Source organism: Mustela nigripes, chromosome 6 (assembly GCF_022355385.1).
Source record: "Mustela nigripes isolate SB6536 chromosome 6, MUSNIG.SB6536, whole genome shotgun sequence".
NCBI classification, from domain to species: Eukaryota; Metazoa; Chordata; class Mammalia; order Carnivora; family Mustelidae; genus Mustela; species Mustela nigripes.
In genome coordinates this window covers 10896855-10913394 of record NC_081562.1, presented here as the reverse complement: position 1 = coordinate 10913394, position 16540 = coordinate 10896855, and the positions used below count along the sequence as shown (strand labels likewise).

Below are 16540 nucleotides of genomic sequence, written 5' to 3'. Positions count from 1 at the left end.
CCGCAACCTGGGCAACCTATGGAGGCTGGAAGTTGCAAGCGCTGAGGATGCCCCCCGCAGGGTTGGGCAGACACAATGCCAGCTGCGGGAAGGTCACCCCATTCGATTGATCGCTTGCCTCAATCGCTTGCGGGTCCTGGGTGCTGGTGGTGGTGGTGGTGGGGCGGGTGTGTATGGGGGGGAATGCCCTGGGCCCCAGAGAGGGGCTTGGACTGCAAAGGAGCCAACCACCGCCAGCCAAGTAGAGTCCCAGCCAAGTAGAGTCCCGTTCTGAACGAGGGTCTCCACCGAAAGGGGCTGCTTGGAGAGAAGACGTGCGCACCCGCGCCCCTCCAAGTGTCTTAAAGGGGAAGTATCAAGCGCCCACAAGGACCTGGAAGGTCCGCTTTGGACCCCGGTGTTTGCCCTTTGTCCGGACCCCGAGTCCTCCCAGCAAGGCACCCCTGTCTTTGGCACCAGCAAGTTTCCATTGTCCGGCAGAGCACCACCCGGCCTCCCCACCGGCTCCCTGCGCCAAGTCCCGCCCGAGAGGAGTTGGGAAATGCCGAGGAACCCCCTGCTCCGTCCAGCCAGCTCCCCACAGGATGCTTGGGCAGAGGAGCGCTCCGGAGGATTTTTTAGCCCCGCGACCTGGGGAGTGCAGGGCCAGGGTGGTGGATCAGGGGAGAGGGCTGGGGAGGGGACCGCGCTGCTCACCAGTAAAGGCCCCCACTGCCTTCTTGATGTCCTCAGCGCTGAGCAAGTCTGTCATTGACATCCTGCAACTGTTTGAGCGCGCAGAGCAAGTGCGAAAAGATTAAAAAGTGCTTTTCTCATCATTTCTGCTCATATGACCAGCGCTGCAGTGCTGCGCGCCGGGCGCACGCCCGCCGGCCTGGCGCAGAGCCAGGGGGCGCGGGGCTGGGCGCGCAGCCAGAGCGGCTCAGTCTCGCAGCGCTGCCGGGGACCGGCGGACGCGCGGACCCGCTGCAGCTCCCGCCCCGCCCCGCCGGGGGTCCTCGGGATCCCTGGGGGCCACGGCCCGGGCGCCCGGGGAGTGGGCGACCTTTGGAATTGATGGGGCGCCCGCGTCACCAGCCTGGGCTGGAGGGCTCTCCTGCTCTCCTGCTGTCAAGGGCACGCGCAGCAGCTGCGGCGCAGCTTCTCGCGTCCGTGCACCTCAGGGATGTCCCGCCGCTTGGGAGAGAATACCCGACCGCCAGGGGCCAGGCCAACAGCCTGGTGGGCCCCTGGGTCCTACTCCCGTTCTGTCTTCCCTTCTACCTCGGCCTCCGCTCTTGTCTGTCCTGGATGCAAATTTATGCTGCAAAATCTGAGCGCTGAGGTCTGGAAACCTGAACCCCAAGACCACTGGGAGGAGGCAGCCGGAGAGGCTTAGGCTGCTGCCCTGCGAGCCCTTTCCAGATGCCCCATCCCACATCTGGCCAGAGATGCACTGAAACCTCCCCCCCCCCCCAGTCTGACTTTCCAAGGAACTGTTCTCAGATCTCCACTACTTGCTTCCCTAGTCTCCTGAGCCACCGACTGTAATGTAGGTCCAGACTCCTGCCCTCCATGAAGCTTTTGGTCGAGGGGAGGGTGGGAGAGGCTCCTTGAACTCTTCCTGCACCCTCTCCCCACTAGGCGACCAAAAGACCCATGTCTGGGGAGAGGCTGGAACCTTCAGAACACACTTTTTAGACAAGCTCAGCAGGCTTCGTGGCTTGAACTTCTTCTCTGGGAAATGTGACACTTCCAATCTTAGGCAGCCAGAGACCAGTTGCATTCTTTCTCACAGTCTCCCCAGGATTCAGGCTGCAACCAGCAGCCTCTACAGTTTGCAGAGCACTGGACGGGGAGTCAGGATGCCTGGGTTCTAGATCTACAGCTGTGCTAAGTCCCTGCGTGACCTTGGGTTATGACCTTCTCCTTTTCTGGTTGTCTGCGTCCCTCCCTTGTGTTGATGGTGTTGGTGGTCCCTTGGGGTGGGATTTTGAGCCTCCAACGGAAGGTGTAGGCAGGTGGGCTGGGGCTGAATCTGGTGCCTCTTGGTGGGTGGCTGGGGAGAACTGCCCAGCTGCTTGAGTTCCGGCACACTTGCTGTCAACACCGTCTCCCTCAGCTCAGCCCTGGATGGCTGCCCTCCCTGGAAACCTTAGGACGACGCCACTCGGGCTGCCCCCTCTCTGTGAGTCAGCTCCTTCAGTCCACAGCCCTTCGGCTGGCTTCTAAGGAGCGGAGGCTGTGTCTCCTGACCCACTGTCTCTTGCTGCATGGCCCTCTGTGGACCCTTCAGCAGGCCCTGCTGTCCCAGCCCCCAGCCAAGCTGTTCATGTGGACGTGCTGGGCTTCTGTGAAATTATTTCAGCCCCCAGGCTCAGCTCATTCCAGGGACCTAACTGGAGAATCTGTTTCCCTAGCTGAAGGATCCTTATGTTTTACTGGTGGGGAAACTGAGGCCAGAGAGGATCAGTGAGTGGCCTAAGGACACACAGCAAGGCAGCTGGCAGAGAGAGACCCCCAGCTGGGTCTCCTAACTTGGAGTTCAGTGACCCTCATCCGTGGAGCCCCTCCCCGCTGCCCAAGACCCAGCCCTGTGAAGTCCCACCCATCTGGGCCACAGACCATACCCAAACATGGACCCCCGTAGCAAAGGCAGGAACCTCAACACAGGCCCATTCTCCCTCCTTCCTCCAACTCTCCCTGCTAGAGAAGCCTTCCATCAGCTTGACACCCTCTCTGGGCCAGAGTCCACCCAGTCAGAGCACCAGACGATGTTACTGGGGCCGGCCCGCCCTCCACAGCCCTTCCTCCTGCCTCCTGTGCCCACTCATGGGTCTCCTGTGATGGCATCATCAGAGTCCACAGACGCCTGGCTCCACCCCTCTCGTTCCAAGGTGGGGAAGCTGAGGCCCAGCCAGGGGGAGGGATTTATCCCAGGTCACACCAGGAGTTCGGATGGAGAGCCGAGGAATCCTGGACTCCTCAGTTGCTGACCTTTCAGTGCCCCCTCCCAGCCCCGTCCCCCTGGGGGCAGGGACGATGTGGCTGTCCCTTCCATCTGGCCTCCTCCCCACTGTATCCGACCTTCAGCCTCAGTAGCTGCCACTCACCTTGGGTGGGGGAGGAGGGCTGGAACCTGCACTGAAAGCCCCGGGCGGGTGGGAGGTCCTGCAAGGAAGTGAGCCTCGAGGTGGGATGGCCACCTATATAGGCTTCTGCTCTGGCTATTTTGGGAGGTGGCGCTACCCCCGGCCCCCGGCCCCCTCCCCTTCCGGTGTCAGGTACTTCCCAGCCTCGGTACTGGGTGTCTGTATCACATTCACCCTCCCTGGGCCCATCAAGCCAGGCCTATTAATAACCCCTGGCCCCTGTCTCCCTCCGGCACCCAAAATTGAGGCTCAGGCAGGGCTCTCCTCTTCCACGAAGCCTTCCGTGACCACTTTAGATGGCAACACTGTTTCCAGCCTCCCAAATCCTGCAAGGAAAGGAACAGGACATGTGAGCACATGAATAGAAGAGGAACTGTTTTCTGTGCATGGGGCTGGGCTGGTTTCTTATGTGTACACCACCTCCTCCCTAAAGCCTTGGCTGGTCACTCTCACGTGGGTGAGGAAACAGCACAGACACGCCAGGTGTGGTGGGAGTTCCGACTCAAAACCGCGAGCCTGGAGCTGGGTGTGGGCCCAGCCCTTGGAGGACAGGAGCTAGTGTATGGAGATACGGACAGCCTCTTCCTGTCTTTGCATTCTCATTTTTCCATCCGTTCAATGGGCTCAATTGGGGGCCAGCTTTGCTCTATAGATGGGTTTGGGGGTCTAGGAACCCCCTGAAATTTTGTGTAAAAAAATCACATGCAAATGTGCTCTTGTGAAGCACAGGTTTGTAGTTTTCATAAGATTGGCATAAGAGGCATGATCTGGCTGGCACTGGAGACAGCCATCTGGGAGGTCATGCTTGAAAAGGATGAGTGAGTGAATGAATGAATGAATGAATGAATGAATTTAACATATATTTATTGAGTATCTAGTATGAACACCATGAAAGTTTCCTTCCCTCATCCCCAATCTTAAAAGGAATCTCCAGGGCGCTGACATTATCTTGAGCGTGATGTGAGGTGGCCCAGCCTCTCTGCAGAGTCTGTTTGGGAGAGAAGCTGCCCTAAGTCCCTCATTGATCCCTGACCCCATGGATGGAAAGAACAGAGGGTGGGCTGGATGGGGAAGCCGCTGCCAGAGCCTGGATGCGGGGTCCACCCAGGATGTCCTGATGTAGCGGTCTGGACTAGCGTGAGAGGCACGGCAGCAGGGAGGCGTGAGAGATGGGGAACCTCTCGAGGGAGACTTTCACAGGCTTGGGGGCTGTGATGAATGCATCGGACTCTAAGTTTGTAAGCTGGGCGCTGTGCTGCTGTGGAGGGTGGCGAGTCTGGGGGAGATGATGCAGAGCTGAGAATCCTAGGATGTTAGGGCTGAGAGAGGCTCCATCGTGATCTACTACAACCTGCTCATGTAAAGGGTTAGAAACCAAGGCCAATGTGACAGACACAAATCGTGCAGAGCGTGGTGGGCCAGCCAGGACATTCTGTTGGATCTGGGATGCCTGGGGGACATTGCGGTGGAGATGCCCAGAGATCTACATTCTGGAGAGAGGCGAGACCGAACACAGAGTTTTGGTAGTTGTCAAGGAGGTCATGGACTGGAGTTCACAGCCATGGCTGAGCTCTGCGAGGTGGGAATGAGACCAAGCCTTAAGGACTGGCCCTTAGGAAGATCCCTGGCTAGGATCTGGGAAAATAGTTGTGTTAAGCCTGGTGTACGTTGCCTCACGCTTTCACCCTTGTCCCCCCTTGAGCTGGGCATTCCTTCCCTATGTTACTAACGAGGGAACAAGCCTAAGAGAGGTTAGGTCACTTGCCTAAGGTCACTGAGCAGGGCTAGGACTTAGGTCTCTCTGACCCCAAGGTCCTTGCTTCTGTCCTCTCTACTATCTTGGCTTCCTGATAAGACTAACAGGAGAGACACAGTGAGGTCAGAGCTCGTCGTGAGTGAACCCTTGGGAACCAGGCTGGCCTTCCTCTCTACACCCACGTGTCTTCTGCATGTGCCTGCGGTTAAGCAGGTCTACCTGGGGTGAACCGCATTGGGAGGGTATATGTGCCGAGAACTGTGTGCTCAGTGCTAAATGCGCGGTATTTTCTTTTACCCTCATTATGATCCTTAGAGGTTTAAGGAAGCAGCCTTTCTGGGAAGTTTAGTGACTTGTCCCAGATCACACAGCTCGGTGTCTCTTTCTCTGGTAGACCCTGTACCGCACTGGCCACCTTCTCAGACTGACTGCCCCCTGAGGATTCAAAAAATGGCCCTACCCTGCAGGTCCAAGTCCTGCGGGGAAAGGGGAGTCTGCTGCCCCAAGCTCTTGATCAGGAGTCCCAGACCTGAGATTCTTTGGCTGCGGTTAGCTTGGTTCGGTCATATGCCCTACTTGAACCGGTCACTGTCATTTAGCGAGGGCTGCATCGGCCTGGGTCACAAAGCACCTTCAAGCCTGGAGGAGGCAGAATGTCCACCCCATTGGAATTACCAGAGGAGGGGGCCTGTCCCTGGACCGAGAGGTAAGGGATCTGGGTGGTCAAAGCCCATGGACTGTTCAGAGAATGAGTCTTGGAGGCAGCCCCGTGGCCCGGGCATAAATGATTTTTATGGCCCAAGTCCTTGGCGGGTTTGATGGTAGTATGCAGTAAGCTTCTGCAGTGATTCATTCTAGGACCCAAATTGGCCTTTCAGGACTTGAGGTCCCCAGCCGCTCCCTGTCCCTAATAGGCAGCTACTCCCATCCCTGGGGCCTCTGTTCCAAGGCAACACCCCTGCTCAGTGGAATTTCCCGTTTCTTCTGGGTTTCTTACCGCAAACAGTCGGGAGGCAGCTGGGTGGGTAGGTGGACGACATACCCCCACGTTGACCCCAGCTCTTCCATCCTCTGGGTCCCCATACTGTGCCTGGCCTTCAGCTGGACACAGCCACATGCATGTTCCCGAAGCGGGTCCCATTATCCCCTTTTACAGATGGAAAAACTGAGTTTTCCAGATGTCAAGTCACTTGCCCAGGGTCCCAGAGCACACAGAGACCAGAGCCCAGGCTGTCTGTCCCCAGCCCCTGTGCAGGGTCCAGTGCACTCCCCGAAGCCCGCTCTGGCCTCCCCGCTACTGGAGGGGGACAGGCCAGCGCGTGTGGGTCAGCAGTCTCTGAGCTGCTCTGGGCCAGGCGACGAGCATTCAGCTGTTCACTTCACTGGTGCTCTTGCACTAGTTCTCACTATTTCCACCTGCTGCGGCCGGGAACAGGATGCAGAGTTCCTCACATCCAGGGCCCAGGCAGGCTGGGCGGACGCTGCAGGATCTAATGATATGTATGAGGTCAGCCCTGTGGTATGACGTGTATTAACTCGAAGGAATCTCGGCCCCATTCCTGAGAGCCAGATCTGGGGCCGGTGGCCCTGTCTTCCCTCTGGCCTCTTAAGAGGGCCTTACTTAAGGCCTTAAGTACTTAAGCGCAATTTCACCGCTGAGACAGAGGTCAAGGGGCAGAGGGTCCTAAGGGTGGTATGGGCACACAGGCTCCCTACAGTGGCACTGTGTGACCTTGTGCTAGTTGCCCCACCTCTCTGGGCCTCCGTTCTTTCCTTGGGCAGCGATGCTGAAGAGAGGCCATGGAGAATACCAAATGGGTCGTGTCCAAGTAGGGATCTGGAGGCTACGATATCCACAAACGATAGTCGGGGTGGATGGTTCTCACTGGGATGAACTTGCCCTTGAGCCTGTCCTGCCACTGGACGAGGGAACCCTGGAGAGGCTTTGTGGAGGGAAACCAGGGCGGAGAACCTGAGTGCCAGCACCTGACCGCTCCTGGATTTCCCAGGGTGGTGTACGAGACCAGTCTGCAGGTCCTTGCTGGGGAGGTCGGGCGACAGATACTCAGGGGAGGGTGGGAGGTGCTGCAAGTGGGGTGTCCCCCACTTCCCCACCTCCAGTGCCCTCCTGGATTGGGCTGGGTTCTGGAAAGTGAGCCAGGGGTGAGCCTGTGAGCCACGGAGATTGTGGCCCTTGGACACCCGGGTGTGTGTCCTTCCCTTGAAGACCCCAGCCCGTCTGAGTGGTGCTCAGGGGAAATGAGGGAAGAGTTAGGTCCCTGTGCGGGCTGGAGTAATTCATGGGAGCACGGTACCCCATGGCTGTGGCTGTGGTCATTGGAAGACTTGGTGGCAACTGGAACGGGCAGCCTCTGGGATTCTCCCTTCTCTTGTTATGCTGGTGATGCTTGTGGAGAAGCAGACAGAGGACGGTCTGCAGAGTTTTAAGAGCTCTCCTGGCTCCCAGGCACCTGCTGACATCAGGGGAGCAGATGACATCAAGTCTCAAGCCCAGCTCGGATCAATACGGCCATCTAAGGTTAGAAAGGCGACGGGCTTTCTCACGTTATCGTCTCTTCCTTAGGCACATAGGTAGCTGTGGGGGCAGATGCTGAACCCCCTTGGGTTGTGTGTGTGTGGGACTCCGGGCCAGCCCTTCTGACTTGGGATGGCCAGAGCCCAGCACTCCCCGGGGGGACCCCAGGGTCTCTAACTGTGTGCACGTGTGCTTTCTGGCATCCCACATCTTTGTACCAAAATCAGGCAAGTTCTAATGTTCTAAACTCTCCCATAGCCAATGGGAAAGATGAAGAACTCATCTGGAGACATTTATCTGGACCCCCATATTGTGGGCCGAGTGTGCCCCCCGCCCCACATCCAGCTGTTGAAGTCTTAACCCGCAGGACCTCAGAATGTGACTGTATTTGGAGACAGGGTCCTCGCGGAGGTGGCGGAGTTAACGTGAAATCAGTAGGGTGGGCCTAATCCGACGTGATAGTGTCCTTCTAGAAGAGGACACGGGTGTGCATGGCACCGAGGGAGGCCACGTGAAGACACAGCCGAGGACGGCCATCTGCTAGCTCGGGAGCCAGGCCTCAGAAGCAATCTCGAACAGGCAGCCTCCAGAGCTGTGAGGAGAGAAGTCTGTGGTCTACACCCACGCCCACCCCCCACAGAGTCTGTGGTCCTTTGCTGTGGCAGCCCCCGCTGGAGGCACCGGGGTGTAAGGGGGGAAAGGGTCTCCCTTTCTACGAGCATGACCCGGAAGCTGGACCACGTTCTTGTGACAGCTCTCGGCGTCCTTTGAAATGGCTAGCTTTCCTTTCTTTTAAAAAGGTTTTATTTAAAAAGTGACGTAGACTCTTTAGAGAAGCAGGGGAAAAAGAGGGGCTAAGGGGGAGGGAGGGTCCCCAGGAATCCATCACTACCCGAGTACAGCCATGCTGTCATTTCTGGAGGCTTGTGCCTTCTTGCTCCTGTGGACCTCAGTGACTTAGCTTGGGTGCCACTGCTTCCTGGAAGCCCTCCTGGGTTTCTTCCCCCCACCTCACAGCCCTCCTAGTGCCTGCATTTACCTCCACCGCGACCTCAGCAATGGCCCCATTATTCCATGTGCTTTCTGTTTGCAGCTGCCTTTCTAGCCGGGCCTTGGAGGCACGGACATCAGCATCCAGTTTGTCTCTCGGAGAGCCTCCAAGCAGAATAAATCGAGCTGACATTTTTATTTTTGGTTGTTTGTGGACAGTGGTTGTTCTCGACAACATTCTTGGACTGCTCCCCGTAATGCCGTCTACATCCTTTAGTTCACCTGCACTTAGGGGCACCTGCTGGTGTATAATTAGTCTTTCAGGAACTTCAGCCTCCCCTTGGGGTTCCAGACTCAGCCCCCGCGCTCTCCCTTCCTCCTGACCTGAAACTGTGGCTCACATTCTGGTAAGAGCAGGTGCTCTGGGGAGCAGGGACTGGATATTTGAAACCAGGCTAAGCCAACCTAGAATATGTGGTCCCCATATGTCTTGGCATCCCTTCAGACTCTGGGAGGGAGGCTTGACCTTGGTGGCACCTAGTGCGAAAGTCCTTGGTGACACGACCTGTGTGTTTTAAGGACGTGGCGGAACCCTTGCTTGCTTTTTCTTATCAAATATTTATTTCGTCCATCCTGATTCTGGGTCAGATTCTTTTGGAAAAAAAAAAATTAAATCGCAGAAGCTGAATCAATTTGGAAACAGGATGGTTCTCGTCTTGCTCCAGGACCGTAGACTAATCCATAAATGGTGATGGAGAGAACTGAGGTTTGGAAAATGACAGGAAATGAACAGGTGGGCAGAGGGAGGCAGGGAAGGGCTATGGGTTGGAAATACAGGAGGGAGGCTCCTCCCTTTCCCCTTCCCTCCGCCTCTCCCCGCTCTCCCCTCCTAGTACCTGTCCTCTTCCCCCTCCCCTCTGCCCCCTTCCTCCCTCCTCTCTGTCCATCCCTCTCTTCTCTCTTCCCCTCCCCCCTCCATCTCTCTTCCCTCCCCCTTCACTCCTTCCTCCTCCTCACTCTATCTCTCCTTCCCCCTCCCTAACCCTCCTTCCCCTATCCCCACCCCCTCCTCTTTCTTGGCTGGATTGCTCCTTTCCTTTCTCTGTCCTTGGCTGGCCTTTCTTTCTTTCTTTCTTTCTTTTTTTTTTTTTTTTTTTAAGATTTTTATTTATTTATTTGACAGGTAGAGATCACAAGTAGGCAGAGAGGCAGGCAGAGAGAGAGGAGGAAGCAGGCTCCCCGCTGAGCAGAGAGCCCGATGCGGGGCTCGATCCAGGACCCTGGGATCATGACCTGAGCTGAAGGCAGAGGCTCAACCCACTGAGCCACCCAGGTGCCCCTTTCTTCTCCCGGATAGACTCTCAATCTTGAGTCCTCTGTCTTGTTGGGCTATGGAGGGAGTGGGAGTGGGAAAGGGGGAGTGCTTAGTGACCAATGGATGGATTTTTCCCCCCTTATATTGCTTTTTTTTTTTTTTCAATTGTGAAAAGAACACATAACAAACTCTACCATCTTAACCATTTTCCAGCGAACAGTCAGGGGAAAGCCGAGTGAGGACTCACACCCCAGCCCGTGCTTCACCTCTGGGCCCCTGCAGGAGGGTAGGACTTGTGGAAGGGAAGAGCCCAGGCTCTGGCGGGACATGCTGGGTCATCTTTAAACTGCGGTCAGAGCTCTGCTCTTCCTCCTCACCTAGAAAAATTATAAAATAGGAAATGAAGCCTGAAGACATGATGTTAAGTGAAGAAGGCAGGCACGGAAGGTCACATGGTGTGTGATTCCACTTATATAAAACATCCAGAAGGGGTAAATCCACAGGGACTGAGATCTGGTTGGCGGTGGCCAGGGGCTGGTGAGAGCCAGGGCTGGGGGGTGCCTGCACAGGGGGTGCGGGGTTTTAATAGAGGGTGACGGGAATGGTTGGGGGACAGCTAGAGGGTGTGGTGGAGTAACACTGTGAAATTATAAATGTGGCTCAATGGTTCACTTTAAAGTAGTTAATTTCTGTTATGTGAACGTCACCTCAGTTAAAAACATTTTTTCCCCACAAGATTATTAGCGAGTCTTGTAGATGGCCAGATATCAGACAATGATTGTTTTTGCTGAGACAGTCGTGGAAGGCACACGCAAGGGAGACATTACCTTTATTTAGTCTGCCGTGAAGGATCACCCGGACCACAGTCCTGATGGCTGGTAGAAAGCACTAGAAGGGACAGTTTTCTTCTCTGGACATTTTCTTGGTTTTTTCCTCTCTTGTAGGCTCCCCACACCTGCTGCTCAGCCCTCATGGCTTAGTTCAGGCATTGCCTCTTTCCAGAAGCCCTCCTCGAATCCTTCCCCTCAGTTACCTGCCACCCACGTGTCCCCCTACAGTTACTGTGGTCATTACTATGGAGCGGTTACCCTTGACTTGTCTGCTCCCATCCTGTCTATGAGCCCATTGTGGTCGGGGACCACAGAGTGGTCAAGGCAGAGTGGAAAGAAAACTATGTCGTACAGCTTGGAGTCACACCGACCTGGGATCCAAACCCTCCTTGGCCAACTTAGTGGCTGGGTGACCTTGAGGGACCGTGCTTAACCTTCAGGAATGTTAGTTTCACAACCCAAACGACGAGGATCATATTTCCTTTATGGGGCTGTGCCAAGGAGTCTGGTATGTCCTCTCATTCCCTGTGAGACTTTGAACTTCTCCCCTCTTTTTCCCCCTGCACCCCTCCTTATTATGTTGTTGTTGTTTTTGATTTTCCCATAGTTTCAGTCTTATTTCCGAACTACTCACTGACCATATGGATTATAGAAGGGGCAGAATAGTGTCCAGGAGGGAGGGTGGCGATGGTGCAGGAGGGGTGAGGCAGCGAGGGGGTGCGTCCTGGCCCCGAGGGTGTAGGGACAGTGATGCCTGCTGCTGTCTCCTGGTGGGCGGAAGAGGATATCTTGGCTGAGCGGCTGGCTCCAGCTCTGTGATCTGACCAGAGACTTGCCCTCTCTGAGCCCCGAATTCGGAACAGATTCTTCAGTAAGAGAGCTTTCGAGGACCCCAGCCTCCAAATTCTTAAAATGAGTCGCAGATAAGCAAATAAGGAGACTTCTGTTCCTATTGGTGTGGCTCGTGCCTGGTCTTGTCGGCGGAGGGGTGAGTGGGCAAGGGGCAGGGGAGGCGGGAGGCCGGAAGAGATGCCCCTCCTTGACTTCGGTCAGACCACAGGTGTGGGCCCAGTTCCCTCTGATTGCCAAGGGTAAGAAGTCGGGATGTGACCAGGATTAGTCTCCAGGGCCGAGTAAGAGTCAGATCTCATAGTTGAATGGTCTCGGAGCAAGAGAATAGACAGGGATCCTCCTCTCCAGCTGTGGAGCAAAAGGCTCCCCAAGGACTCTGAATTCCAGGTGAGGAGTTGAATTAAAGTCTTGGGTCTACCTTAGAACCCAAGGAAATGCTCCAGCCATTTGAGCTCGGTTTCCGCATCTGTCAATCTGTGGCTGGTACAGTCCAGCCACTCGAGCAGACTCTTGTCTGAGAGTCTCGGTTTGGTCCCTTGCACAGGTGACTCGCACACGCTTTGTCAGCGCTGTTCCCCTCACTTCTCTCTCGCTCCCTGGTAATTGCTTACCCCTCCAGACCTCAGTTTGGGGAGGCATCCCGCTTTGGGAAGCTGTAAAGACAGAGGTGGGACCCCTCGCTCCCCCGAGCCCCTGAAGTGCTCAGTTGGGGGCTGAGGGGGGGCTGCCCCTACCCTGGGGGATATTCACTCCTCCCTCGGCAGCCCTCCTGGTCTGTTCCCCGTTCTCTGACAAAAATGGGAGCTCCAAGCTTGGCTCAGATCTCACACATCTCATGTGAGGCTCCCGCAGAGGTCTGTGAGCTGACCACCCATCCCGGGCTTAAGGAAGGAGTCTTCTCCCTCTGCTTCCCCAGGACCACATCTGCTTTATTAGACAAGACAGACCCCGGAGCCTTTCTCTCCACGAGGGGAGAGCCGTCCGAAGGTCTCCAGGAGGCATTCACCGAGCAAAACACCTGGAAAGTGTTTCTGTCTTCGGGGAACGTACAGACGGGTTACAGTGCAGATATTGTGCTTGCTGTTGGGAATAGATGTGGATGCCTGTAACTTTGTACATGTATGTCAATATGTGTATACCTCCCGGTGTTTCTTTACCAAGTCTGCATGTTCTATAGTCCAGGTCACTGCCACGTCTTTGTTAGACCATAATGGTAAATAGTCACCGAGTCACACACACACACACACACACACACACACACATGCGAGGAGGTAGTATTCACACGTGATGCTAAACCTGGATGTAATTCCAACCACCTTGCATTTTTCAACTCATTTAGCCTCTAGTGTTATCACTGTTTCCCTTGTATAGCTAGACATACAAAAGCATCAGAGAGGTGAGGTGTCTTGCCCAACGTCACACAGCAGTTGAGTGGCAGAGCTGGGATTTGAACCTAGGTAGCTGGCCCCAGAGTCTGTGCTCTTCAGCCTCTACTTTCTTGTCACTTACCTCAGCAGCCTCTGATGAGCAGAATCAAATCTGCCTGCAGAATCAGCCCCTCCAGCCACCCGCCACCCCCTCTGAATCGACCCTTCTTTCCTGCTTAAAACCCTCCAGGCATCTCCAGTTGCCTCTGGGGTGACAGCGAAGCCCCCTGGGTAGGTTGTGTTGTCCTCCCCGACCTCATTTTTAGAAACATGCATTTGAGATCAATGTCTCCATCTTTTTTAGTATAAAACCTCCTTTATAACATCAGAATCATTCCCAAGCCAAGGATGGTGACCGTTCTGCTTTTAGTCCCCACTAATTGAGAAAACATCTACCAACAAAAAACTACCACGAATTCAACAGTACTTTTAAATATATTTAAGATGGGGCGCCTGGGTGGCTCAGTGGGTTAAAGCCTCTGCCTTCGGCTCACATCATGGTCCTGGTATTGAGCCCTGCATTGGGCTCTCTGCTCAGCAGGGAGCCTGCTTCCCTCTCTCTGCCTGCCTCTCTGCCTACTTGTGATCTCTGTCTGTCAAATAAATAAATAAAATCTTTAAAAATAAAATAAATAAATATATTTAAGAAATTGTTATGTGATATATATATATATGTAGATATAGATATAGATAGATATATAGATATATTTCACTTTATAAACCAGGCTAGATTCAGACATAAATTGTCAGACTTTTATAATAAATCCTTGGACTCAAAGATCCTTAGCCTTTAGCCTAGAAACCACTTTTTCTCCCACTCTTCCAAGATCTCGCAGGTTCCTGAGGCATGTTTGAACATGCGGATCCCTTGTCCTGGATGGACTTGTCCTAAGGACCCGGCTCAAGTGTTGCTTCCTCTAGGAAGTCCTCCCTGATTCATCACCCCACCACTGCCCAGCAAATAGCCCTGTTCCATCGATTCTGCACCAGGACTGATTTGCTATCATTGGTCATGTTACACTGTCTTGTCATTGTTTGCTTGCAAACAGTATTATGGAATTTGGCCCCAGAGCCCCAGAGCTTTGGCATCTGTAAGACCCAGATTCCTCTCTTGGCTGTAGCATCTTCTAGCTTTGTGAACTTGGACAAATCCCTTTACTATTTTTGAACATCAGAATGCTCACGCCACCTGTCTTCCCAGCATTACCTAACTCTTTTGGTAACAGAGCCTTCCTCTTCTTTCTCCCTCCCTCTCTCCCTCCCTACCTCCTTTTCGGACTTCCCTCCCCTGGTTTTAAAATAAGGCATCCATTCCATGGGGTTTGATAGGACTAAAGCAGGCACCTGTGTTCCAGACCTGGTCCATAAAAGTGCTCCATCCCCGGGTGACTGGTTTAAACATGGACATGTAGCTCCAGACAAGCTAATCCATGGCTCTTAAATTCCTTCTTTTCCATGGAAGGGACACGTCTTGTTTCCACTTACATTTCATTGGCCAAATCCAGTGATGCGGCTGTAACTTCAAGAAGCAGGAAATGCAGTCCTCCCCTGTGGCCTGAAGGGGAGGAGAATCAGAAGTGAGGGTGGTGTTGAGCATCTGCCTTGGGCTCAGGTCATGATTTCAGGGTCCTGGAATTGAGTCCCGCATCGGACTCCATGCTCAGCGTGGAATCTGCTTGTCTCCCTGCCCCTCCCCCTGTTTGGTCTCTCTCTCAAATAAATAAACAATCTTAGAGAAAAAAAGAAGAAGAAGAAGAAGAAGAAGTACCAGTGAGCAGTAAAGAAATCTACTCTTTCATCTCTAGGGGACTCCTCCCAGAGGGACAAGGCCATGTTCCCATATGGCCACCAGAGGCTCACACATGTGTGATGGGGGGAAGAGGACTGTTCTCAAGGTCAGGGAGCCACCGCACTAGATGCTTATGACAGACAGGCAGGGCGCCAACAGCTATACCTCTCACGGTAGCTCTGGGTATAGCAAATAACGGAGAAGATACCCCATGGTTCTCATTGTAAAAAGAGAGAAAATTAAGACTCCAGTGAAGTGACCTGCCCAGTTCTCAGAGATGGGCTCATTTTTAGTAAAAAAAAAAAAAAATTTAAATTAAATTAAATTAAAAAATAAAAAATTAGCAGGTAAGAGACAAAGCTAGTATAGGAAAATGGTAAGGGTCGCTTCTCAGCAGTGGGTGTGTGGCGTCATCATACAGTTCTTTCCACTTGTCTGTATGTTTGCAAACCTTCAGAATAAGATGTTGAAAAATATTAAACTTAAATTCACTCTTGGAATGGATAATGCCCTTACGCACTTCAAACTTCAGAAGGTACAGGAGCTTTAACCGTGTGCCTCTCCCTCCTTCCCTGCCCCAGGCACCCAGTTCCCTCCCCGACCAACCAGTCTTCCCGCCTTCTTACGTGTCTCTCAAGAGCTATTCTGTGTCTATGCAACAGCAGTATCGGCAGATACAGGCTGTCTCCATTTCTGTTATTGGGCAGGTTACTGTACACAGGAACACACATCGGGGACTTCTTCTAGGCCAGCTAAATGCTTGGACCATATTACCTTATTAAATTCTCATAAAGAACCTTGTAGAGGAGGCATTACAATCCCCATTTAATGGATGAGGAAACTGATGTCCAGAGAATTTAAGTGAACTGTTCTAGTTCCCATGACTAATAAGGAGGCAGCATTAGGATTCAAACCTGGGTTTTTCTGACCCCAAATCCTGTGCTATGAGACACCACGTGGCGACAGAGCTGTGTGGCACCTATGAGGTGTTCTAGTATCTTGTCCACGGGAAGGAGCGGGATAATCTCCTCAGTGAAGCCACCAATGAGCACGTCCCTCACCCTGTGACCCGGGACCTGCTGGTGTTAGGAGGCTCCAGGGCGTTCTGCTAATTTTCATTAAGAATCCTTCCCAAGCAGTGTCTCCTGGAATGGAAATAAATGTGTAACTGTCACATCCGACTGAGCAGGTATAATGAGAAGCAATTTTTCTCCCCTGCCCCAGCCCAATGTTGTGGGGCTCATTCCTGCTCTGTCCCTAGAGGAAATCTTCTCACTCAGAGATTTAAAAAAAAAAAAAAAAACCTCTCTCCAGCTGGTAGCCACCCTGAATCTGTCAACTCAACAGCTAGCATGTCCTGTTTTATTTAATAATCAAAACAACAAGCTTCACGCTGAGCTGAAATTCCATTCCTCCTCTAGCTAGAGTGTGCCGTGGGAAAGGGGGATGGGACCCACCCTTCTTCTGGTTCCCTGCTTTTTGCCTTTACCACTCATCCACCACTTGCTAAGAATTGAAGGTGGAGGGGCAGGGAACTTCTTACCACTCTGGCACTCTTGGGAACTGGTATTGGCTCTTTCCGGGTTGGGCAGGTGTTCAAAGCTGAGTCTTTTGGGAGACCTTTATGTGGGTTTTTTGGGAGATACTCACTCCAGTGTGGGTGGCACCTGTCAGGAAGGATGCTGAAGAGTCCCCTGGGTGTCTCGGGATCCCTCTTGCAGCGTTCTGCTGAGGCCCTTTCACCCCTCAGGGCTGTGGCCAACGGCAGGATCTTGGATGAGCTCATGCTGGCTCGTTCTCCTACGTGACTACTTCTGTAGAAGATAAACTCCCCGGAGAGCCTGAGACTTTCAGCAGTGGGGATTATCATTCCTCGTCCATTAGAGTCCTATACCATTTCAAGACATCAGATGG

General features: G+C 53.6%; 1 protein-coding gene across 1 annotated transcript in view; it reads right to left on the bottom strand.

Annotated features, from left to right (window-relative positions):
* The window catches only part of PVALB (parvalbumin), a 16909-nt gene extending 16044 nt beyond the window's left edge, over positions 1 to 865 (bottom strand). Inside the window, exon 1 of the mRNA XM_059404614.1 lies at positions 697 to 865. Within this exon, the coding sequence (XP_059260597.1) occupies positions 697 to 757 (61 nt within the window). The 5' untranslated portion in view covers positions 758 to 865. The remainder of the gene's footprint in view (positions 1 to 696) is intronic.
* Positions 866 to 16540: the final 15675 nt, after the last annotated feature.